Raw genomic sequence first — 25,763 nt, 5'->3', positions numbered from 1 at the left:
AGTAAGAACAGCCAAGGACGTACTTCCCATGAAAAATAAGTGCCCTTCAGCAAGAGCAGGCTAAAGCCTGGCAGCTAAGGGAATAAGATGTGTCATGCTACTGACTTGATTTCTCCTTCTATTTTAGTTAATCTGACATGATGTTTTCACCTCTTGAGAATTCTCAAGGAACTAATATAAAATCAGACTTTTGAAAAAATTGTAGACAGACTACACACTTTGTTCACTGATGGTCTTCGTGATTTCATTAAGACTGCTGTATGACACAAAAGCTTTGTCTTGTGATGGCACATTGGGTTTGTGGTAGTTCTGTACTGCCTATTCTGTTCAAGCCACAAATGTTCATTTTTATGACAAAGTGTTGCATAAAATATAGTAGGAATGTATGGCTGGTCTACATGGGTGTGTGCTTTTATAATGAAGCATGACTTCATAATCATTTTAACTTTGGACAATTAGCCTGAATATTGCACTGACTAGTATTTGTGTTTACAGGGGCTTCAGGTATCTACCACTGACTGGCCACATCAATAAGATGCTGATGCTGCTGGCTGTTCCTTCATTCTTCATCAGACTTTGGTGAGATTTCCTTCAGAAGTCCACATAGTCATGTGTTTTATTCTCTTCTGTTTCCCAAAATGACATTATTCTCTTCATGTAATTTTTATGTATGACTGAAGTATTTCTTGGTAGTAGAGAAAGTACTAAACTTTCTAGTTAGTAGGCAGAATGTCAAGGATAGGGCAGAGCAGCACATAAGAGTTAAGACCATAGCTGTTCTCAGTGTTACATTTCTCTTGAGTGGTGCATATTGCATTCTCTCTGGGGTGTTAAATTGTGAGTTACATCCTATATACAGTATATAGTCTACTTTAAACAGTCTACGTCCTTTCATATAATTCTTTGTTAAAGTTGTGAAGCTCTTTGTTTGCTCACTCTCCAAATTTTTGTCACTTTAATTACTGGAAGGCAAAAGGTATTTGTAGTTCAGTCTTCTCTCTGCTCTGTGTATGTGCTGTGTCTCACTCCTCTTCAAGGAGTGTCCCATGCTGCTGAGTGCTTTTCTTGAAGTCTCTGTTGGTTTTGTTTGGGGATGTTTTCAATATCCATCCTTATGTACAGCTCTGTTTACACCATTTGCAGGCTTCTTAGGCTCAAGTTGGAATTATTCCTGTCAGGCTTTTGAGAGCAGCAAAGGTATTTGACAGACTTACTTGCACTGAGTTGCTCTCCAGAAGAGCTGGGAACACCAAGGACAGCACTAACAATATCTTCATGTGAATTTTGAAAGCCAATGCTCTATCAGTTTGTTTTGGAAAATTTACTTTCATAACTCTTAGAACTGGATACTCGTATCTTTGCTTCTTAATTGCTGGGAACAAGAATCTGAAAGCTTCAGAGATTAGCAGTTAGAACACATGACCTTAGTTTTATGTATATAGGAGTTTAGGAGCTGTAAAAACATTCCACTTGTTTTCTACTGGAATGTTATTTACAGTGCTGTGTGTTGTTAAGACATCTTCATGGCAAAATAAAAAAAAAAAAACAAAAACAGGAAAATCTATTTTTAATTGCTCAAGTGGTCTAACAGAGAGAAACAGGATAAAAAAATAGTCTGTTATGTTGTATATCTCCCTGGCTCATTATACTGTTGCTGGGTGAAGATCAATATTGCTGATTAACTTTGAAGTTGGCTCTTTGTAGGTGGAATAGATCAGCTTCTCAGTCTGCTAGAATAAAGTGGGAAGTAGATACTTTGAACTGAAAAGCTGTGTAAATCTTCCAGTTGCTCTTTTCACTAGAGACTTGAAATCCTGGTGAGCTAATGACAATGCTGTCGTGGTGTGTGTTTGAAAACATACAGATAAAAGCATTGTTTTTAGCTTCATTTAGTAACATCTTACAGAAGTTCTAACTTCTAATACCTTACTAGTCAAAGCAGGAACAGCATCTGCACCTTTGTAACAGGATTTTACTTCTGCTTCAGCTCAAGCAGAAATTGAAACCTGTCTGGTGCTGTGCCTCCCAGCTCTGTGCTGTCACAGGCTGACCCTGGCTGCAAGCCAGATGCCTGCCAAAGCTGCTCTTATCATTCCCCTCAGGAGGACAGGGAGGAAAAAACACAACTAAAATTTTGCAGGTTGAGACAGCGAGATCACTCAAAGAGACTCAAACAAAGTAATTTAACTTACTGGTCATCAAACCAAAGTAGGATAATGACAAATAAGAACAAATCTAAAGATCTTTACCCACCTCTCCCATTTTCTGGGCTTAGCTCCACTCCAATTTCTCTACCTGTTTCTACCCCTGAGCAGTGCAGGGGACAGAATGGCGATTGTGGTCAGTTCATAATGCTTCATTTCTGCCTCCTTGCTCCTCATGTCAATTGGAAACTAGGAAAAAACAAAAGCTAGTCACCCTATATGTGCCATTACAGCTGAGACACCCTCAAACCAAAGTATTTTATTGACATGTCATGAGTGACTCTTGCTTCTTGCTTATATCTGTTAGACAAGAATAACAGCAGTGGGGAGTTTGCTGTAAATGGGGAAGGAGAAAGAAGGTCACTCACAACAAAAGAAATAGTCAGAAGTTATTAGTGAGCTCTGATATCTTTGGGTACTGGAGTAACAATAAGGTGGGTTTTTGATTTTTCTGAAGAATAAGGTACTTTTTAAAAGAATGTGTATAATTTTGCTCTCTGCGCCTGTATATGTTGACTTATGTTTGTAACTTATGATTCACTGGTCTTTTAATTTTGCAATGGTTTCCCAATTCCATTTAATTATAACTGAATATTTTGTAAGAATTCAGTCTGCATAGCACTGCAAAAGCTCTTTTGAACTGTAATTGAAATGTAGTTTAAACTTTTACTGAGTAGATTACCCAGTTTTTGTGTCCATTCAAAACTACAGGAAATACTCTCTTTCCTATTCTTTACTGTCATATAAAAATTGCTAAAACTGCTGGAAATTAGGGCTGTGGCTATAATACTGCAATCTCAATTTTCAGAAAACAGAAATTGTTTTTTGCTTAGTTTATTGAAAGTTACTGCAAACATTAAAAGATTGATAAGGTTGCAGCTTTTTTTAGATACTTGAAATAAAAATTATACTGCAAAGACAAAGATACCCCTAGAAGAAATGAGATGACAATGCAATGAGAAAATACAGCAATAGCTACTTATTGCTAGATCACTTTTTGCTATTTTTCTTATGTGTAACTTCATTGCAATAGACTATTCTTCCTCTCCCCTATTTCTCAGCATTATAGCACTGTCACTAGTAATTTATTTCATTGACTTTTGTTACAGTGAGGGCAGGCCAGAGATGACATGGTCATGCATTTCTTACCTTGTTCTAAGTCCTTTCCATGCTTCTTAGATACCATTCTTATTATCTTTATTATTTTTTCTTTGCTTGATTCATTGATGATTTTTTTTAATCTGTACCTAAGCCGATCTGTTGTTCATTTTAAGTTAAAATGAAAAATGTTTTAATTTCTTGCAGTGAAACTTTCTTATAGGGGGAAAAAACTGAATATGGGCTGTTTGTCCATGACCTTGTGCTGGGGAAGGAGTCATTCAAAGTCTTTGCATGGTTTCTATCTGTATTTCTGTACATAAAATATTATACCTGTACATAAAATATTAACACTGTTTACATTACCCTTTGCATTTATATGTATTTCTATTTCTTTGTATGTAAAATAATATTGCCATTTATGGTGTTTTGGAATGTTTGAAAAATTGAGTAATTTTGATGGATGTCTATTGCCAAGGAAATCTTACTTTCTTCTTGCTGTGTATGGTACTAAGATATGAGGCTAATCCCTCTGAAAATGAGTTTTACATAATTAAACTCTCTTGTTACGAATCAGGTAAATGTTCCCCTTCTGAGTAAGATGCAACTTCTAGTAACTCTTAATATGAACAAAATGAGGAGCTTCAGGACTCTTTTCATTGTTTTTGTTTAGATAAAGCAGCTATGCCTGTTCAATTGCTGAAGATCATTGAAGGACAATCTGAGACTCCACTACCAAGCCATTTGCAGAAGGAGAATTTAAAACATTTGCAAGAAGGGTGTGATTATACCAACAAATACATTCAGGTAAACTGACCAGTAAAAAAATTTTGCCTTGCTTTGAAATAGCTCCTGTTACATTAGCAAGGTGCTTTGGTATTCCCTCTCACTTGGTGACTTTCTGCAGCTGTGTGTCCTTGTGTTCCTCTGGTGCATATCTTTAAGCAGTGAAAAATTATGACCTTGTTGAACTTCATTGCATGTTGCTATTACCTTCATTGATTCACAGTCCTGTCCCTTTCTCTTAAGTTATCAGACTAAAATTTTTCAGGAGTTTCTCTTTTCAGAATTTATAAGCTGTGGACCAATTTTAAAACACATTAATATGCAGAATGTTTTGCTGCAAATGGAGGGATTGGGGGAGGTTAAGTGGTATTTTGTTTAACAGAAATAGTAATAAGCACCCCAATCCTGTTAAAGATCAGATTTCAGAGTAACTAAAAAGCTTTCTAAAGTAGTTCTCCTTTTGTATGAAATTATGCAATATCCAGTTTTATGAAAAGTGTTGTTTGTAGCAACTACCAGCATCAAAACACAATTAGTCTTTTTTATCATTACCAAGTGTGCACTTATATTTGACAGTAATCCCAAATGTATTTCAGATTGGAAGTACAATCCTGCTATACTAATGAAATGTAGAAATAACCTTTTTTGTGCCTAAAACAAGTATTCTCTGTATAATGCAGCATCAATTCTTGAGTGTGGTCTTTTTCTATCCTGTTGAACTTTTTTTTTTGTCTGTGGCTCTGAGAATCATTTTAGATGCCTCTGATGTTTATGTATCAGGAAATCAGCATTAACCCAGGTTTTCTTTCAATCTATTAATTAAAAAAGTGGGGGGTAAATTAAGGAAATTTGGTTCTGTGGAAAACATAAGTTGTCTTGAATCCTTCAAAAAATGGCACAAACATTTTAAAAATATGAGCTCAACTGATCTGTTTTTCTGTATCCGAAAGAAACATGTTTACTACCACAGCTGTATATTCTCAGCTCCAAATCTAGTGCTTATGTGACCCTGTGATTGAGTCCATTTATGAGAAGGAAACTGGCAGAAGACCATCCATATTGCTGGAGAGAGGATAATTTTCTGCTGCTGTCACTGTGCACTGGATCATTGTGGTGTCAGATTGATGCCGGCAGTGGTGCACTCCGGTGTAGTGAAGGAGCAGAACTGCCCTGTTTGGAAGCAGGCAGCAGCTGAGTGGTGTAGGAGGTGATTTGATTGAGAATGATTCAGCCTCCCTCAGGTCCTGTAAAGGAACAAATGGAAATGTCAATAGCCACTGCTGCTAGCAAACAGGGTTTATTCCTCAGGGGGTAGTTTCCTGCCCCTGTTCACCTGCACGATACATAGACCTTCCTGCTTTGAAGAACTGTGTCTGCAAGCAGCCCTGACATGGAAGAACAGGGATTCTTGTTCAGAAGAAAGTGGTGAACGGAACAAAAATGCATTATAAATTAGAAAATGTTTCTGCCAAAATATACGTTTCCATTTGGAAAGCAGGGCAATTACTACCAGACTGTGATTGAAAGCATATATGCAGTGCTGTAGCTGATTCTGAAAGGGAAAGTGTGTAGAATGTCTTTCTCAGACTTCTGCCTTAAGTTAAGAGAACTTCATGCTGCTGCTGACATGGATTAGTAGGTGGCTAAAACAGCTTGGCATAAACAGCACAACTGGAGAGCTGATAAAGCTGGTGCTAATGCACCATTAAATGTGAAGGAAAATCCAGTTCTGCAGGCTGAGCTTGAAGTGAACCTTAGAATGCACTGATGTTAGGTTATCTTAGTGGTGGCACACTGTCCCTCCAGACCTGCCAAAATAGGGATCAGGTCCTGCTTTGACAAGGAGGGAAGGGCAGAAGAGGATTTTTTATGAACTGTGTTCTGGTAAAAGCCACAAAAAACATTTGGGATGCTTCTGTCTGACTTGTGTGCCTCAGTCCTTTAATTCTTCTGCTTTTCTATCTTCCTGATACCTCTTTGAAAACTGCAAGTTTCAAATTTGTGAAAAAACAGCACAAGCAATGTTTGTACCTCCTCAGTCTGTTAACTAAACATGATGCCTTCTCCTGTTAGCTCATAATTCTCTGTGTTTTGCTGTGGCAAATCTGAACCAAACCTTAAAATCAGCTGCCAAATCAGCTGTGGAACCAAACTGAGGGAGTGAGTCCTTACGAGGAGGGAGACGCATGCAGCAGAAGAATTGTACGGGGTGGGTTTGAGAGTCTGTCTAGTGGCATATGGAATGTCGAGGGTTTTGGAAACACCCTTTTGGAAAAAATCTGCTTCTGAGCTCAATAAGCAGTGGAGAATTTGTGAGAGAAGAGCCAACTTGGGCAAGTTTTACTAAGGTCTTTGGAAGTTTGGAGCTCAAGAGTTTCAGGCATGGGGAGAAGGCAGTGGGGCAATATGAGGAAATGGGTAGTAGCTGGGGAACAGAACTGTACTAACACCTACTATAGTGCAGGTGTTAGGGATACAAAGGGAAGTGGAGGGGCCAAAACGTTATAGCAAAGAATGTGGTCCCAGAATTTGAAAACTCTTTGGAAGATACTGGGATGTAAAAGGAAAAATAAAAAATAAAGATGGTTAAAAAGCAGCCCCTTTTAAATAGTGTGCTGGTGCGATGGAAATTTCTTACTAAGAAAAAAGTATGTATGTAAATGTTGAGTGTTCCTGAGATGACTGTTTCATTGCAAAGACTTTATTACAAGAAAAATTCTGTAGTCTTTTATTTACCTGTGAATATAATTCAAGACAATCTCAGCAAGAGCAATTATATGTATAGATGTGTGTGTGTGTACATATGCATGTGTGTATATATATAGTGACATTTTAAACAAAGCTGTAATTTTGAAAACAAGTGAGAAACCTTTCTGGTTTGAACAGGTAAGTTCCTGTTTTTCACAGAGAAGACTAATGAGTTTTACTAAGGAGATGAAATTATCAAATTATTTTGGAAATCAGCATTTATAAATAATGTTGAGGTTTTGTGGAGTGATGTTATTTCTTTATAAAACAGATAGTAAAATCTTGTTGAATTTGATTTGGATTACTCCTCAGCACGTTGTAGGACAAATTTTACTCTGTAAGGCCTCTGGAGTAACAATTCCCTGCTGCATATTTTATCTTGATTTCGTTTAATAAGCATTTGCTATCATTTAAGTCAAGTTTCCCACTGAATATGTGTACTGTAAAATCACTGTGATTTACCTGACTATCCTCCTAATGTTGCATTTATAGACATATTATCATACTCTCTTTTTACAAAAAACCTTTTAGTTTATTTTTGTGCTGTTTGTGTCATTTTTTAAGCATTTTGCAGTCTGTTTTCAGTAATTTTATTTTTCTTTATTTAACTTTTTTTTTAGATTTGTTGTTGAGAAGGTTACAGTGCTTTATCTGCAGTTCTGTGAAAGAATACACTTGACTGACATTTTTTGTTGATGATACCCTCCTTCTAACTAGATATGTGGATTCCAAGGAGATGTTAATATCACTGAAGTTGCTGATTTTTGCTTCATTGTAACTCCAGCATTACAATGAAAAAGAGTATTTTGAATTAATTGTTAAATCATAGGGTCATTTAGAGCATTTTTATTATTGCCAAGCAATTAGGACATGACGGTTTCAGAACTTCGTAATACTGTTCTCACGGCTGTATTTTTTTTTTCCACAGAAGGTTTTTTATCTTCATATGCATCTATTATATCTTGAATGAGATATTTTTCTGATATTTACGTTGTAATCCTTTGCCAAGGTTTTTGGAGGAATTGCTGTATCTCTTAAGATTTTGATCACTAACTCTTTAGATTCCTTTCAGCTTTTGTGCTAAAACTCTAGTCTTTTTGCTATTTTTGTAACTACTAAAAGTTACATGAATAGTTCCATAGCTACTGTTTTATTGTTTAAATTTATCATCTGGTCAGTGGAATCTAAATAATATTGACATGTAATACTTGCTTTGTTATGTCTCAGGAATGTTGCTTTTTGTTGCTATCCATAGCAGTTGGTTTTTCTTTTTTTCGTTAAGAATGTAAATGGCAATTTATGCTTGTTCCATAAATTCTGCCTTTTTTATCTTACAGATGTTTCAGTTGCTATCAGTATTGCAGTAGTTTAGAGGCATACAGTCTAAATTCACAACATTGTATTTTATTTTTTGCTTCGTAGGGAATAGTTACTCTTTCCTACCCATTAACAAAACTCAGAGATGGAACAGACTTTTTCAAGATTGTTGTTCAAGGTACTACATTTAAGTATACATATTAAATTTATGGTGCTACGTCAGTAGTTCCTGCTTTTGTGTTCAATAGAATGTTAGATTTAAAATAATCTCTAAAAATGTTCATTTTCTTAAGAAGAAAGTTTATCTTAAACTTATGCCAGATATGTTAATAGAACCAATGCAGTCTTTATATTTATATATCTTTATATATCTATATATCTGTGTATATCTTTATATATCTATATATCTTTATATTCTCTACAAGAAGTAGACTTCTTGTTGCATAACTTTTTAAAAGACTGTCCTGGGAATGTATTAGCTATATGTATAGCTTTAATGGTGTATTTTCAAACTGCTTATCATAAAAAGGACCAAGAAAATTGCACATATAATAGTTACCACATAATATAAATAGCATATACTTTGTAAGGGCACTTTTAATGTAAGTCAGTGTTTGGAATAGCAGCAAAATATTTGTGTTTCATTCCATTTTAATTTAAGCATTTAAGAAAAGGAAATTTCACCTGACTACTCAAGTATTTAAATACCAGTAACTAAATTAGCACTTTGAAAGACCTGAATTGTTCATCATGATATGAAATTATATGAAAAATTAATATGTTCCTTTTAAGTCTTAAATTTATTATCTCCTCCAGTCAGGAAGGTGGAGGAGGTCATTTGTCAGGGGTCTGTTGCATTCAAGGAACTTTCCATTCCCTTTCATTTCATTCTCAGCTGATTCCTTACAGTGGCTGGGAATCATCATGTGCTCCCTCTGAGCCTCCTGACTCCTGAGCAGCCAGCCTGGGGTGTGCAGCCCCTGCCTGGTGCTGCTGCCTGTGCCTGGTGTTAGCAGAGGTGAATGGAATTGTTGGGACCTCAGTCAGTCTCCCTGCTGGCTCCAGGTTTCTCAAAGGGGTGCTTAACCTCCCTGACTCTTGATGATTTCAGTGACTGTTCAGGAGAGGAGAGTTCGTGCACATTCTCCATAGAAACATAAGTTTGCACATCTAAGTCATTGAAACAGTAAAAAGTAGGAAACTCTAAAAATAACATTATTTCTGCTTCAGTCTTCCTGGAAGGCTATTAATTAATATTTCTATGACCTAGAATATCTTCAGTTTATAATAGATTCTACAATAGGGTCTGTTGTTAATCTAACACTATACATTGAATTATCCAAGTGGAAATCTTTTTCATTTCTGTTTAATTGTACCCTGATGTACAATAGACTCATTTTAATCCTCTTATGAAGAATATGCTGAGCAATATACCTGCAGTTAGCACATTTCCTGTTTGTACATGAATTGAAAAATTTTAGACTGTAGATCAACTTGTTTTGTAAGCCTCTTTCCACTGTTGTTATGGTTTGGAGAAGGTATAGTGATTGGAGTCATTTTTGCTTTTTTCCCTCCAGATACGGATAACTTGTGTTCCCAGATCAGCAGCATCAATATTTTCATATATGGAAAAATGGCAGAGGATTGTGCAAAACTTATACGCCATGGGGTAAAAAAACACCAAAACATATATAGATATAAATTAGATATAAATTCCTGGTTTAGGAATTGTTTTTTACAGATGTATGTCTACTTCTTCTTTTGTCTTGGTCTAGCTATCCCTAAAATTAGAAATAGTCTGTTCAGTCCCTTCAAATCTATAGTACTTGCTTATGTAAATTCTTTCTCACACTAATATTGAAAAAAAGGAATTACTTTTATCAGTGCTGTTTACCTAGCAAGCAAAGGATCATGAATATGGATAATAGAGAAGTCACCCTTTTATATTCATATTTTGAATGTTTTTCCATTTGATAAGATATATTTTATAATTAAATTCATTTAAAAGACAGTTACACCAAAAGATTTAAAAAAAAAAATCAAACCTGTGCATACAGGGCTTTTTTTCCTTGACTTGGTGCTGGTATCTTGCTTTGTCAGAGACAACAGTTTAGTTAGATTAGCTCCAGGTAAAAGACTTAGACAAGTCAGCCTGTGAGTTTGTTTACCACTAAAGAAGGAAAAGAAGATAAAAACAATTACCTCAGTCTTTTTGTAAGACTGCCTATCAGTTTACTGACATTTCAGTGTTAGACAAATGTGAAATTAAAATTATAATGTGAAATATTACAAGCTTGTGTTAGTGCTTTTTCATTTGTGGTATGAATTCACACTAAATCATAGAATAGTTTGGGCTGGAGGGCACCTTTAAAGGTCAGCCAGTTACAACCCTCCTGCCTTAGGGAGGGAGATATGGGCAGGGACGTATTTCACCTCATTAGATTGCTCCAAAGCCCTATCCCAGCTTACTTTGAACACTTCCAGTGATGGGGCATCCACAACTTCTCTGGGCAATCACATTCTTTATACAGATTTCTCAATTCCATGTAATTTTCAATTTTGATGGGGAAGCCAGGGTGTAAAGTTCCTAAGCTAATTTGCTAAATATGTAAGTTGCAGAATCTTTTTAAATTCAATGACCAAATCAGTTTTGTCCTGATAAAAATACAGATGTTGAACAGGGCACTGAGCAGCAATTAGAAGATAAAAAGATTATTACTAAAGAGCTGAATAAGAAGCTACAACCCACAGGCAGCAACCCTTAGACAGCCAAGGTGTGCTAGAACTTCAGTTTGTTCTTCCCCAGTGAACTGAACCATCATGGTGCTTCCCTCATGTCTCAAATGAGATTTTAATTTTGGAAGAATATGAATATAAGGAAACGGTGATTTCTGAAGCTAGCAGAGTTTGGAAAAAAATTCCAGTTTTTAGCCATTAAGAATTGCTTCAGTAAGGTGCACAAGGTAGTGTTTATTTGCTGCATACCATTTCAGATTTTAGTATTTTTTAATTTCCATATCATATCTTCCTAAAGTTTAATGCTGTAAGAACTTTAGCTAAAGTAGCCAGGGGGAGCAGCTGGCGATTTCTAAAAAATGTGAGTGACCATGTTGTCTCCTGAGAGTCTTCTTGATCTGTAACAGAATAACCATCAGGAAAAATATTGTATTTCCTGTATTTCACACTTTGAGGGAAATAGAATTTCTTTTTGCCATTTAAAAATGTTGTTTGAATCTCATAATTTATTTATGCAATTTACTTCTGTTGACATCAAAATCCACCAATTTAAGTAAATAGCTTTGATTCCCAAGGCAATTACAAGATCTTCGTAGCTAAATATTAAATGGAAACTAATCTATTTCGAAAACTAATATAGCATTAAATTTCAAAGCAGCATACAAATATTAGGTCTTTTTTTTTTTCATGTTTAGAAACTGCAAGTCACAACCTGTCAAAGTTGACAGTGAATTTGTAAAAAAATCTGAGAATGTGTCTGTTCTTTCTGCCTGTAGAACTAGATTTTGAGGTTAGTGCTGTCTTTTTCTCATGGAAATTGCACAGTCCTTTCACAGTGTGAGAGGATGTTTGTTTTTGGTTATTTTTTAACATGGTGCTACATATGGCGTATATATTACGTGAGAGTAATCACTAATGACCTAATACTAATCCAAAAAATTTTAGTTCTTATCAGCTTGTTAAAAGGCTGAGTCTCTGTAATTCTGAAGTTCATTCTGACACAGCAAGAGCAAGACAAGAGCTGCCTGTACAGATCTCCAGTCCTGTCTCAGCAGCCATATCCCAGAATCTTGTGCAGTCTGCATTCTAATAAAATGCTGAAATGGAAATAATGTATAAGACATAGCTTTTTAGATAAAGGGTGATTTTACTGTTGAAGGGACATTCTGAGTAGCACCACCAAACAGTGAAAGACACATACTAACACTTGATTTTGGCAAAAGTAATGGAGTTTGTTGAAGTTCATATTTGTGTGTTTCTGTATTTGGAAAGAATGAGACAACTTTCATATGTGTTAGTAGGACAACGTGTTAGAAGTGCAGAGAATACTGAGTGTTCTAATTGTTTTGACATGTTTTAATTTAGCTTTGAGTATGGCTTACTTCTAGGTTTATATATTGCTTTTTTAGTCAAAGTGTGCATTGTGACACTACCTGAAAATCATCTAAGTAGTTTCATTGTGAATTAAACTGTCTGATTAAATTTATGTTTTCTGCAGAAATTTTTTCCCCGATGTTTTAATAACTACATATATCACTGTCACTTAATCTAGAAGCCTTTCTTTTTCTTGCACAAAACATTAAGGTTTTGGATCTTAAATCATTTAGCGTAGCATTGTCAGATTGCTGAAATAGCAAAAAAAGCGCTGTCATAGTGCAATATTTGCTCAAACTGTCAACTTCAATAAGAAAACGCTTTTATTTGTTGTAATCAAATAAATACATGAAGAAAAGTTATTCAGTAAAAGTTTATGGAAGAGCTTTTGGTAGAAGCTTGAATAGAAATAGAGTTTCAAGTCTAACATGTTTATTGGAGTGGAGCACACTGGCACAGCCCTGCTAAGCAGTTCTGATAGCAAGGGAGCTGACTGTAAAGGAGCTTTACATTGTATCAGATAGCTTTTTAAATCACCTCTGATTACCTAAAGATATTTAATGTATTCTCTATCTTCTCCGCCTTTTTAATTTTTACTTTTTTTTTAAATTTTTATTTGGTGAAGTTGCTGCTAAAAACATGAGCTGCTGCTGGGACTTGAATCATGTACCCTTTAAATCCTCCTTTTCTTGTTCTTTTTGTGGTGTCTGAGGAACTTTGTACCAAAGTGAAAATAGAGTTATCATTTCTTTCTGTGCCAGAATCTCAGGAGTGATGCCAGAGATGTTTTTAAGGTCTCTTTTGCTACCAGAAACTTACCTGTTGATTGACCTACCTATTTAACCCTTAAGGAAGCTGTTGGTCCAGCCAAAACAGAGTTTATAGGAGAGTTTCTTAAATGTACAGCTGTAATTCATTGGGAAAGAGCTCTGAGAAAAAATATTTTATCACTGCTGGTCTGACATGTGATTTCTTTTTACTTTAGTTAAGCTAAACAGAAAGCAGTCAGTCCTTATTGTATTTAAAGAAGAATGATTCTCTTGCTTTATTCAGTGTGAACCTTCCTCCCTAGGCTTTGTCAAAAATAGCAGTCTGTTACAGTAGCATCATGAGTGTGAAAATTTCAGCAGAATTAAAAAGAAAAGCTTCCTGGCATTTGTTGTAAATATAAATTCCATGGGGAGAAGAACTAAATTGGGAAACTCAAAGACAGATTTTAAAATTTGTTCAGGATTTTTGTTTCTTCAGTGTCTTGAGACTTTAGGGTGAAATTTCACATGATATAGTCTTAAAATAGAGCATGTGTTAGAATCTCTATAATTTTCTGTTATTGCTGTGTCCCCATAGGAAACCTTCATAGCTGCAGGATTCAAGGTGATAAAATTGCCTACAGAGAGGGAGGATGATAGACATGATTGTCACCTGGAAGTGTCTGAAGAAGCTGGATCAACCATTTATGTACGTGGTTGCCCAACTTTTTTTTCCCTTTTTTTTCAATTTCCAAAATGCATTTATTTTGCTTTATAATAGGAAAAAAACCCAATAAAATCTATGTGAAACTTAAATGGTACAGATTATTTACCATGTTCATCAGGAAACAAGACATGTTTCCTCTGTGTGTGTGTGTGTGTGCACATGTAATTTTATAATAGCCCTAACCAAATTATTTTCCAGGTAAATTTCTACTTGTTGAGTGGAAGAATTTGACTATGGTTGACTTTAGATAGATTCCTAGAGCAGTTTAAACTACTCTTGTGCATAACACATTTCAATACTGCTGACAAGGTAGAGGGTGCAAGAGTGATTTCAGGTCTAAAATTTTTAGTTTTCTCTGGTCTGTACTGTTTTAACTCACATCATTAGTTGTTGCCTTTCAAATATATGGACTGCTATAGTCTAAATTTTATACAGAGAATTGTACCCTTTTGTCCTGAGTAAAATATTTGTTCTTTTGTACTATTACATCAATTTTGTTTAGTTTTATCTGTACAGTTATTGTCTAATTAAAACCTAAATTTAAGAAAAATTTTTTTTTTTTTTAAATTTCAGAAAGGCACTTCTGTTCTGGAATTGACCTCTATAGGTAACTAAAGCTTGCCACACAGCTCAGTGAGAAACAAGATTATTTAAAATGCTAGTGCAGACTGTTTCATGACATTCATTATCTGTTGATGATGATGATATATAGGTAGAAAGAATATTTTTCATTGAAGATCATGGATAGCAAAACTGCCCTGAGTCTGAATAGGTGTGTGTAAGCTAAAAGTGCCTATATTTTAGAAACTACTGCAGGCCTTTAACTGAGTATTGGCGAGACCTCATGCCATACAGTCTAATCCCAAAGACACTGTGCAGCTCCCTGAATGCCTGGGTTGTGCTGAAGTGTTTATCTCATCACTGACCACAGAATGGAGCTTGTGGCACTTTGTTTGGTGACACACATATTGGATGCTTAACATTAATACAAATGAGCAGACTTTGTGTGGGCTTCAGTTCCCCAGTCATAACTTTTCACTTGGCTGTTTAAAAGTAAAATCAGCTTCAGGAGTGCAGCTGAGGTGGAGAGCAGAAGCAGATCCCTGGCAGGAGTGGGCAGTGCTGAGGCAGGACACAGCTGTGACAGGGGCTCTGGGACCAGCAGCCAGGCTGGCCTGTGGCATTGGGGTGATGCCTGAGCCCTGTGTTCCTCACAGAGAGTGGGGAGTGTTGGCTTTTCATCAAATCTCCACGATTAGTTCTTTAAAAGACCTTACATTGAAGGTAAGTCTGGCTTATAAATAAGGCTCAAGGAACTATCTTTAAGTAAAATTTATCCCGTTCTAGTGAACTTTTTCCCCCAGAGGAAAGTAACAAGTCACTGAGAATAGATATGCTCTAAGCATTGACATGTACATACATCTTTATGTACAAAACCTTAAACCCATTTAAGGTCTATGTTAAGCAAGTGTAGTTTTAAATTTGTGGCCTCCAGCTTTCAAATGCTACTCTGTTAATGTGACCTAACATATTCAACTGGGTGACTTTAGAAAATGTGTGTATTTTTTTGAATTAATGAATACATGGTATTTACTGCACTCACACTCATACATACCTTATGTATGAGTGTGAGTGCAGTAAATACTGCTTTCTTTTCTTCTGTAGCTAAAATTTTACTAGATTCAGATATGGTTCAGATATGGCAAAAATGTCCGTAGGGCTGGTTTGTATTTCTATATAGTGTTGTATTTGCTTTAAAGTTATCAAATGCTGTTATATTTTCAGTACCTTCAATTTTGTAGTCAGGAAGTTTGTTATTTTTTCTCCACAGATCTACGCTAAACCAGGAACAAGTGCTGCTTCAGAAACTGCATCTGTGGTGAGTTTGTATTTGGGATGTTTTTAAATCACATTAAATTAACTACATGTTAATAAGAAGGCGTGGAATTCATTTTTGTTCCAGTTTAATTTATTTCCATATGCTTATCCCAGCAGTCATTTAGCTTTTCCTTTTACAAATAGTATACCTGGAACACAAAATAAAATGTGGAAGAAGTAGTACATTTTCTATCCTTGTAGTACAGTTCCCATCTCAGTCTCCAACTGGATTTCGTGTTGGTTTAGGAAATTTGAATTAGAAAGGTAACTGTTGATCTAAACAAGATTGTATGCTTGTGTTGTAAAAAGAAAAAATGAAATACAAAACTTCCTTTGCTTTAAAATCAGACTTCCAATATTGGTTTTAACATTTGTTTTGATTTCTGTTTGTAACAAGCCCTTATGTGTCTGACTTAAAATTTTACAAGAAATAGTATTTTAAAAGCAGAGGAACTGGTTTATGAAATTTTAGTGTTCTTTATCATGATGTTAAAGATTCAGTACCAGTGGTGCTAGAGTTTGTTTTCAATTTTTATTTACAGTTTCATTTTTTCAGTATAGTACTTGAAAACCTAAGTTTTCAATCAGTTTGAGAGAACTCTTATTCTTTGAAAGAGTCTAGTCAGCAACCTTAAGATGAGAGGAGAATAGTCCTTAAACTGCAGAAATTAGCCCTTAATTTCTTTAATCCTCCAGCAGCTGTGGAATTTTAATCAGGAGATGTGCACAGTGGCTGTGAGAGGTAACCCCCCCCACCACCATCCCAAGACAAGGATTCTGTGCAGTGACACTGCCAAGCAGAAATACAAAGCTGTTTATATATGTGTTTTAAAAAGTCCTCTGGATGGGCATGTAAAAATGAAGCAGTACAAAATTGTCTTTCATTGTTCTTTATTGTAATGGCTTTTACTCACCTGGTTCATGTGTTGAAACTTACTTCAGTTAACTGATTGGCTTATTGTGAGAAAGGTGCAATCACAGAAAGAAATTAAAAGTCCTTTCTAAGTCTCAAGTGAATAAGATACAAAGAAATAGATAATCTTTATTTCTCTTTTTAAGATTAAATAAATATGTCTGAGGATTAATGACGTTAAAAGACAAAATTCTGTGTGAATTATTTGACTAATTTTTTCTTCTGTTCCCTTATTGTATCATGCCTTTTCAGTCTGTTGCTCCAAAATATGTGTATACTCCCCTGAATCATCTTAAAGATGGAACTGTAGTGAACTTGTATGGAGTTGTGAAATTCTTCAAGCCTCCATATATTAGCAAAGGAACTGGTATGTACAATATTCAAGAGATTTGAAATGTCCTCCAGCCAGAACTGTTCTTACTATGTTTGTTCAAAATCAACCAGAAAAACAAATTCACATGATCCTTTGACCAGCTAATACCAAGGAAACAGAAAAACAAATAGATAAGAGATATCAGCCAGTTCAGGCAGACTGGTGGGGATAGCAAATGAAGAAAATTCTTAAAGGGATTTATTATTTGTCCAGCTACTTTAACAAGACTTCAGGGAATTGAAGACTTGGAACATCTTAATTAGACAAGCACTGATTGCTGGAAATCATTAGGGCAGCCATTCTTTCCAGATATGTAAAAATGTGAAGTTAAATGCACTGTCTTATGAAGCAGCATGTCTCTGAAGCAGCTAGGAGAGATTTTTTTCATCTGAGTTATTTGTGAAGTTAATCACTTCCATTTCATTATTAGAAATTTAATAGGGACAATGATTGTTTGTTTAGCAACTAGTCCTTTCCAAAATGTCATAAATAACTTCCTGATATGTCTTCCCTGTATATTTTCAGTTGACATTATTAAAATAAACCCAACAGTATCATTGGAGAACAGGGACACAATCTGATATTTCTTATTTATGAAGATAGCTGTAAATTCACTTACTACTCTATAATGAAAATCTCTAATATAGTTCTAATTAGTCTGGGGTTTTGAGTAAAAATACTCACTAATCAGTCAAATATTTCAATGCTGGTTTTTAAGTTTTTGCACAATCCAGAGTGATGTTTGCTTGAGAGGGTACAAAATTGTCGATGATTGTTCTGCATTGTCAGGGCATGAAGTGGCTCTTGTCAGAAAAGTCTGTAGTTGCTTTAGATCTGACCCAGTCCTGCATCAATACATTCTCTGTTTGACACTGTAATAACAGAATCATGTAGCTTCAAGCTGAAGCCCCCGGGAAGCCTGGAAAGTGGGGCCTCTGTACTTTATCCACATGGGTCTTTATTCACTAAATAAATATGCCCTGAGGTATATGATGCTGCTCCTTCTTACACACATGAAGGCCTAAGGCTGAGGTTTTGCACTGTGTTCCCACTGAAGGTGGGTACCACTGGACAGGTACCTAATTTATGCTTGTTGATTTCTGTTATCTATAATTAAAGTTAATCATTTTCATTGCCATTATTGCATTAAGTGAGTGTTAAAACACTGATGAATTAAATGAGTTTTCAGTATGTTCATAAATCATTTATTACACAGAAAGTTGTTTTAGCTAAGCACACTTTTGCTCAGGGCATATTGTTTGACACCTCAGTATATAAGAGCTTCATGAGTTTTGAAAATTGTCCAAGAAAGTGCTTTGGGTCTTGCTTCATATAAGAGAAAAATGGGACTTTGTCTGATAGAAGATCTGCTGGAAGTGTTCAGAACTATATTCAAACTTTCCTTCCCCAATAGTTTAAGATGTTTTAAATTTTTAACAAAGATGATGTTCTCTTCTATCCTTCTCTTTATCTTAAGGATATCTCAAGTACTTAACCTTGAGATTTAAAAGAAAAGAGAAGTAAATAGAAGAAAAAAGACCTCTATCTTTGTAGTGTCCAATTACAGAGACTATATGCTTGACCATGAAAGTTTTAGGACATTACAAAGTGACACCGACTGCTTCCCCAACCCTTTTTTTTTTTTTTGTGTAGATACTGGTCAGTATTTTCCATAAAGCAGGGAAGAATGAAGAAGAATCCTTGCTGCTGGTCAACAATGTCATAGAATTCATGTCCTGTTTTTCTGGGGAAGCCTTCTGCTAGCATTTTATCATAGATACATGCAGTGTATTTTTATGTCACATGTTCAGTTAAAATCTCATTTTATCCTACCTAGACACTTATTTAGATTGTAACTATTTTATTATTACAAAATATTTCTTAGAATCAAAATTAATAAAGGATGACAGTTTTGGAAAAGACATTTCTAAGAAGCCTGACCACTTCCAGGTCAACAGTTCTACATGCCCAAAATGCAGATTAAGAATCAAATCAGATTATTAAAGAATTTTTGAAGCACGGAGTTTTATTTTTGTTTTCAATTGTTTTTTGATCTTGAGCCAAGTTCATCAAACAACCAAGAGTTTGTTTAAAATTATGTAGCTGAAAAATGAGCTCTAATTTCAATGATACCATTTGGTCAGCTTGAATTGCAATAGTCAATTTTTAGCAAGTAATAAAAAACCAACTTTACAGTGCAAAGGAAACTCATCACAGAATGTTGTGGTGTCCTTTTGTGAGGAAGCAGACTCAATTATATCTGCAGTAGTTTTTCCTTCAAAGTATTGTGTTCCGTTTTGGGGTACTTTTATGAATCAAAATGTTGAGGATTTATATAAGTTTTGCAGAACAGAATAAAAACTGTTGCCGAGGTAAAGACAGCAATTTCATTTCTAGACCCCTAGGGATTAGAATACTGTTTTCCCTTCTGTTCACTGTGGTTTATATGCATTTCTTTTTAAAATAATCACTCTTTATTATCTTAAAATATAGAAGATCAATAAAAGATTAAAAAAAATCTGAAGGAATTAATAATAATAATAAATAGTTAATAGAAATCTAAAGACAATTACTTTGATCTAGAGATTTCAAATGATGGCATTGAAACATCTGTTTAGCCAGATGCTTCTGGTAGTTACCAAATTGTATCTCTAAAGTGTATCACTATTATGTTAGAAATAACAAGCTCTAGTAAGTTTGATTCTTCAGAGATTTTGTTTTAGGCTTCTGCAGCATATGTTTTTATGTGCATATATATACACACATAGGACTGTGTGCACATGTATATTATTTTTTCCTGTCTTGTTGAAATATAAATGGTAAGTTTTCTGGGTCAGCTGTTGGGTGTTAGTGCAGACACTTGTGTATTGAATGGCCTCAAAAATTCTTGAAAACAGTATTAAATGTTTCATTTAGTTTTGAAGAGAGAGTAATTTGCTACAATAATCTGTCTTTTTTGTGTGTATTGAAATACAAGAAACAGAAGGCAATCTTTAATTAGAGTCCCTGACTACTAACAACATTGCCTAAAACCTTTTTTATCTTTTGGAAGGAAGAAGTTATTGGTTCAGGGTAGTGGGTTTTCCACTAAATGTTATTGAAGAATAAATATGTGATTGCCCAAAGGGGGATGTGTAATTAGATCGATGCTTTCCACCTTAACAATTTATACAAGCAAATTTGTCAGGAACTGCTGAAGTCCTCAGTAGAACTACAATAAATTTTTAATCAGTAAATACTAAACAATTTGTTGGTCCTACAATATCAATAACTACTAATCTGGAAAGCTTTTTTAGCAATTTTGGTTTTCTTAGGATAACTGAAAAATGAGTTTGTACGTGAAGGTGTGGGATTTTTGTGGTTTTTTTACCTGTCTGAACACACTGTGGAGAAATGCTGGCTTTCTGCTCATGCATAGCCAGCATAACAGAGATTTCTGTAAAAAGAGTGGAAATGCTGTGGCATTATGAAGGAAAAGTTGTAACCTGAAGAAGGAACCTAGACTATCATAGTGGATTTTAGATTTTCAGTAACTTTTACAGAGCTGCAAGAGATTCCTATTTCAAACTAAAGGACCTAGATAGCTTGACAGTCAGCATTCACTATGCAGACAGTGCCACCTTCTACTGATTACCAAATTTTTATGAAATGAAATAAAGAACTTGTTAACAGGTTATAGCAATTGTATTTGTAAAGAACAATAAAGACTTAGCTGAAAGAGTATAAAAAGTGTATAAGATGCATACAGACCATCACTCTGTATTTTCATTTAAATTAAACAGGGGTTATGTCTCCTTGTTTTTGTAACACCACTTCTGGGAGGTTACCAGCACAGGTAGCTGTCCATGGCAGGTGCTTCCTTACATGATGTTAAGCTTAAATGAGAATACCTCTTCATAATAATTAAATATATTTAAAAAAAAGGTAGGTTCACTTTTAAGGTCTGCGTAGCACTATGAAATACTGAAATTCAGTGCTCTTACTGAGACAATCTCTTATGAAAGTAGAAAGCTTTCTTCTGTAGCATATAAATTTGCTGAACTGTGCATCCCTTGTGTCATATTTTTAAGACAGGTTATTGCAAGTAAAATCTACCAGTGGTAAAAATTCTCTTTTAAAGAAAATCAGTGGATTTTTTAATCAATTGAGTTAATTTCTCTAGTAAGGGAAAATTGACTCCAATATGTAAACTTCCATTATTTATTTATTTATTAGCTTGGTAATGAAGGAATTTTGCTTTTTTGGGTAGTATATTGAGAAAAATCACAAGTGTGAACAATGACATTATATTGTTTTGTTTAACTCTAAGACATTATGTAAATTCAGCAATTTTGTGTAGAGTTTGACTCACTATTTTTTCAGAAAAGTGAATTCATTCAATGATCTGTAATGCTACTGTGGAAAACAGGAAACAATTTCCACATTTCAACTAGAAAAGACAAGTGGCTTTTTATTTTTAACCTTCATAAAGGACTTTGCTGAATGAGGATTTCATTTAAAAACTGAGTATTTATACTTTGTTCTCAGAGACCTCTATTGTACTTAGGTTTGTAGAAGGGATGTTTTGAGGTGATAGTAAGGCATAGAAGACTGAAGTCACAGAAGACTTCATGGAAGACTGAACCTCTGTTATGTAGAAAGTGTTCCCTGGCTATGTAAAGCAAGTGTACTATTTTATACTGCTTTGACTAGGATGATTATCTGTCTTATATGATTATGCTAATTACACAGAAAATTGAGGTAGTGTGTTTAACTTCTGCCATTAAACAGGCAGCTGCACATGTATGAAGCTGACTAGGTTGCATAATCACAGCATCAAAGAGTAACCACAATTTTAATGTGGAATGTTTTTGCTACTTCCTCTTGATTGTGATGTTGGGTTATATCAGTGCACTGTAGCATGTTATTCTGCATCCCCAAAGGATTGTAAATCTATGAGCCATATGGGCTTTTCTTCTTAATTGCTCATTTTGCTCATATTTGCAACAGATCTTTTAAGTTAACCTCTAGAATTCATACCCACAGAAATGCATCAGTCTTTGGATTACAGTAGTAAATACTTGCAGTTTTTGTCAGCCAGTGACTGGAGTTTATTCTTGACATTCCTAGCATAAAATGTTAAAATAGACTGTATGTGGACCTTGTGCCTTTGGTGGGAGTGGAAAAGAGTGATCTCAGCAATTTCTGAGTGCAAAATGATTTGTCATTATTGAATCTGTATAAAAACTTGGGAAGGAAGAAGAATACTAGTTTTATAGAAATACAGAAGGTTTTTGTATCTGTAGGAAAAGTTTTATTTCTTGGTAAGCCTTCATTGGATTTCTTTCATCACTTCATTCCTTTAAATCATTAAGGAATTTCAACTTTTAAGTTTAAATCGTAGCAAAATTTAAGGGTATATGTGCTGGAAACAGAAGAATATTTCTTTTGAAGCATGTATTTTAATCCAATCTTACATACCTGCCCTCGTGTTTAGGGAATCTATTCAGAGAGTTTGCATATAACAATCATCTTTTTATGACTCCCTTCCTGTAGCTTTTTTATACAAGGCAAATCTGTCAGTTTTACTAGCCTGACAGCATTCTCTTTCAGAGCTGTCTAGCAACAGTTTATGTGTCTGCATCTTTATAATGTGCATGATGGGGACTTCATTGACTTTTAGACCTACAACACCTTTGTTCAGTTCCCAGCTGTATATACTGGTGTAGTGTCATTATCACCTCATAGAATTCCAGCTAAGAGAAGTTGGGGTTTTTGATAATTAAGATTTTTTTTTCTCTTCTGTTTCGGTTTTTCTTTTGAAGAGATGAGCAAGTGTCTGTCAGGGCAAAACAGATTTGATTTGGGGAATTTAATTCATGCCAGTTAACATAAACATCTAATAACTCATTCAGATATTGAGACAAAGAAATATTTGAACACTTAGGGGGGACACTGTTCCTCCACCTTTTCCAGGTTCAGCTTCACTCCAGGCACCCCTTTCCTCCTTCCTAGTCTCTGTTCCTCTGGCTGTGGTTGCAGGTGTCTCTTGGAGGGACAGTAGGAGGTTCAGGAGAGCAGGGCCTTTCTTCCCACTGCTACTTGGTTTCTCAGGTAGGTTACCAGCTGCCATGTTGCAAAACAGCAAATGTGCTTTTACTCTGTTTATAAGATATCAGAGCACACCTGTTCTGTAAGCTGAAATGGAAAATACAGGATTCATTTATGTCATCCACAGATACTGCTCTGTTCTTGACTGATCTGCATTGTTATCTTTGTATCTTGTTTTGATTTTACTTTTTAGATCATTATTAGAAGTGAAATTCTATGAAGTTTAACTTCAGAAAGGCATATTTCATATTTTTACTCTACTTTCTGGCTACCACTGTGTGACTCTGTTCTTGTGGTATATATATCTATCTTGCATATTTTGTTGAAATTGAGGATATGTAATTTATGCTTTAATTTGCTTGTAGAACTTGTAGAACTTATTACCTTTTCAGAAAGCTGTGCAAAATAAATCTTAGAAAATGATTTTATTAAATTGTAGATATGTGCCTCATTTTGTAGAAGTAATTGAAATGTGAAAGAATGGCATGCCTGTTGTAGACAGAAGAAAAAGGTTTGTGTGTTCTTGCACACAGCGCTGTGCTTAATCACACATTTCATTTTCAGTTATTTGGGCTAATTATCGAAAAGATGGGTCACATTTCAGTTATTATGGTACTGTAAAAAAATTAAAATAAAGAAAGTTACACAAATCATAGCAACAAACATTGGCCATAGGGCCAGTTCCTCCCAAATTTAGTATCTGTATATTAATAATTCCTTAATGCCTGTTACTCATCCAGACACTTTTATATTTTACAGATTATTGCTCAATTGTAACACTTGTGGACCAATCAAATGTGAAGTTAACATGCAGTCTTTTTAGTGGAAACCTAGATTTTCTACCAAAAATTTACAAAGTTGGAGATATTGTTCGATTTCATAGAATAAAGGTATGTACTAGGATGTGGGGGGTTTATATGCTTGCTTTTCTGCACTGAGAGGACCATAGGAATAATTTAGTTCTATATGTACAGAAATTAACTCTTGGAGACATTGGATAAAGCAGCTGGTTGTTAAAACAGCTATGGTTGTGGTATGGACCAAAACTGAAAGTAAACTATTACATTTTTCAACAACAACAATAATATTTATTAAACTACTTGACAAAAAATCATGTGGTACTTCTAGATGGATAGAATTTAACTGATATAAATCAGCACAATTTATTCCTCTTCAAACTGGTAAGACTAAGGAGTTTCTTTAGGTCTTCTGTTTCAGTAGGGCATCTGGAGCAGTTTAGGTCAGCTGGAGAATCACTCCAGTAGAGGGAGTCTGTCTGGGCTTGTTAGAGTGCAGTGTGCTCCTGCTGCTGCTCCAGTGTTATCCTGCATTACTCCTATTTATCTGTATCAAAGAGCATGCAGAAAACTGTTTATAGCTTTGATACTGCTTCTTGGATGTTTTTCTTATGCCTGCTGCAACTGTATAGGGAAGAGGAACCACCTTACAGGGAATGAATAGAAATCTTGTAATGCTGGACCATGGTTAAAGAGGTGTATAATAGGACCAAAGATGTGATTTTACCATTAGTTTGCAACATAACCATACATATTTATTTTTTACGTGAAATAATTATCAGAGAAATTGAATGTAATGAAAGAGACCAGTAAAAAAAAAACAAAACACCAAGAATAAAACAACAAAAAAAACCCCAGTTTGCATATCTGAACACTCTTGAGAGTGTCCTAGGAAACTAAAGAGATCTAGGAAATTTAGTATTTTACAAAAGGATGATAGAAGGGATAAATATCTGTAGTACTACTACTGAGATTGTTAAGCAAGAACTTAATATCTTAGAAATAATGCCTAATTGTACACTGTTAAAGAGTGGGAAGGGGCAATCTGCTGGTACTGGCTAAGCCTGCAATATTTTGTAGTCCCTTGACTTAGGAGTTTTGGCGGGTATTCTGCCTTTGTTAAAATGCCTCAAACCCTGCCATGGTGATAAAATGGTTAATTTCCTCACTGGCTTTTCTCTGGTATTCTTTATTACCTCTGAGGGATTCACAAACAATAACTTATTTCCTCACTTCCAGTGAAGAGAATTGGTATTCGATTTCCATTTTAATGTTTGAGAATTGGAAATAGTGATGCATATTGTTATTTTGGTGTTCCTCTTGTTCAGTGTACTCTAGTTGTTTAATGCAGTCAGGATGTCCAGGATATGTTCTGGTGGGTCTTGTTGGTCTTTTTCCTGAGTGCACAGCACTGCAGAGCAATGCATTGCTTTGCAGAGCTGTGTGATTCGTGTGCAACACTTGGACAGTGAAGACCAAGTCACTGACCTCTGATTATAAACTTCACTTGTATGGCTTCCTTGGCATGATGCAAACTCTGTAGCAATTACACAGCCTTAATTCTCTAGCTTTTTGTCATAGTAATCCTGATGCTGTTCTCTTTTCTTACTGTCATTAACCTTAACTTCTTCTGTACATAGGGGCCAGTTGCTGTAACAAATGAAGTAGGAATTGTAAAGTGGTCACCCTTTTTCTTAGACAGTATTATTGCATCACCACTGCACTTCTCAAGGCATGCACCGTGTCAGAAAATATTCTTTAGAAAAATAGGGTCCTGGGGGTTATGGAACATGGTATCATAGCATAAATGCATCATGAGCTGAACTGAGTTTGCACAGACATCAGTAACTGTCATCTACTAACCTTGGGATAACCATGGGTTATAATCCTCTTGTTTTCATTTTGTGGTCAGATCACAGAACCAGAGAATCATTAAGATTGGAAGTTACAGTCACGATCATCAAATCCAACCT

General features: G+C 35.2%; 1 protein-coding gene across 3 annotated transcripts in view; it reads left to right on the top strand.

Annotated features, from left to right (window-relative positions):
• POT1 (protection of telomeres 1) overlaps nt 1-25,763 on the top strand; it is a 58,295-nt gene that overhangs the window by 583 nt on the left and 31,949 nt on the right. For 2 of the 3 annotated variants that reach the window (XM_064702743.1, XM_064702742.1), the window contains exons 2-9: nt 496-579; nt 3,976-4,109; nt 8,259-8,331; nt 9,731-9,822; nt 13,611-13,721; nt 15,571-15,618; nt 16,783-16,897; nt 23,753-23,883. In XM_064702743.1, the coding sequence (XP_064558813.1) occupies nt 3,987-4,109; nt 8,259-8,331; nt 9,731-9,822; nt 13,611-13,721; nt 15,571-15,618; nt 16,783-16,897; nt 23,753-23,883 (693 nt within the window). In that variant the 5' untranslated portion in view covers nt 496-579; nt 3,976-3,986. Of the gene's footprint in view, nt 1-495; nt 580-3,975; nt 4,110-8,258; nt 8,332-9,730; nt 9,823-11,584; nt 11,680-13,610; nt 13,722-15,570; nt 15,619-16,782; nt 16,898-23,752; nt 23,884-25,763 lie in introns of those variants that run through there. The other variant, XM_064702744.1, reaches the window with a different exon arrangement.

Source organism: Zonotrichia leucophrys, chromosome 1A, assembly GCF_028769735.1.
Source record: "Zonotrichia leucophrys gambelii isolate GWCS_2022_RI chromosome 1A, RI_Zleu_2.0, whole genome shotgun sequence".
In the NCBI taxonomy this organism is placed as follows: domain Eukaryota; kingdom Metazoa; phylum Chordata; class Aves; order Passeriformes; family Passerellidae; genus Zonotrichia; species Zonotrichia leucophrys.
This window is presented reverse-complemented; position numbering and strand designations above follow the sequence as displayed.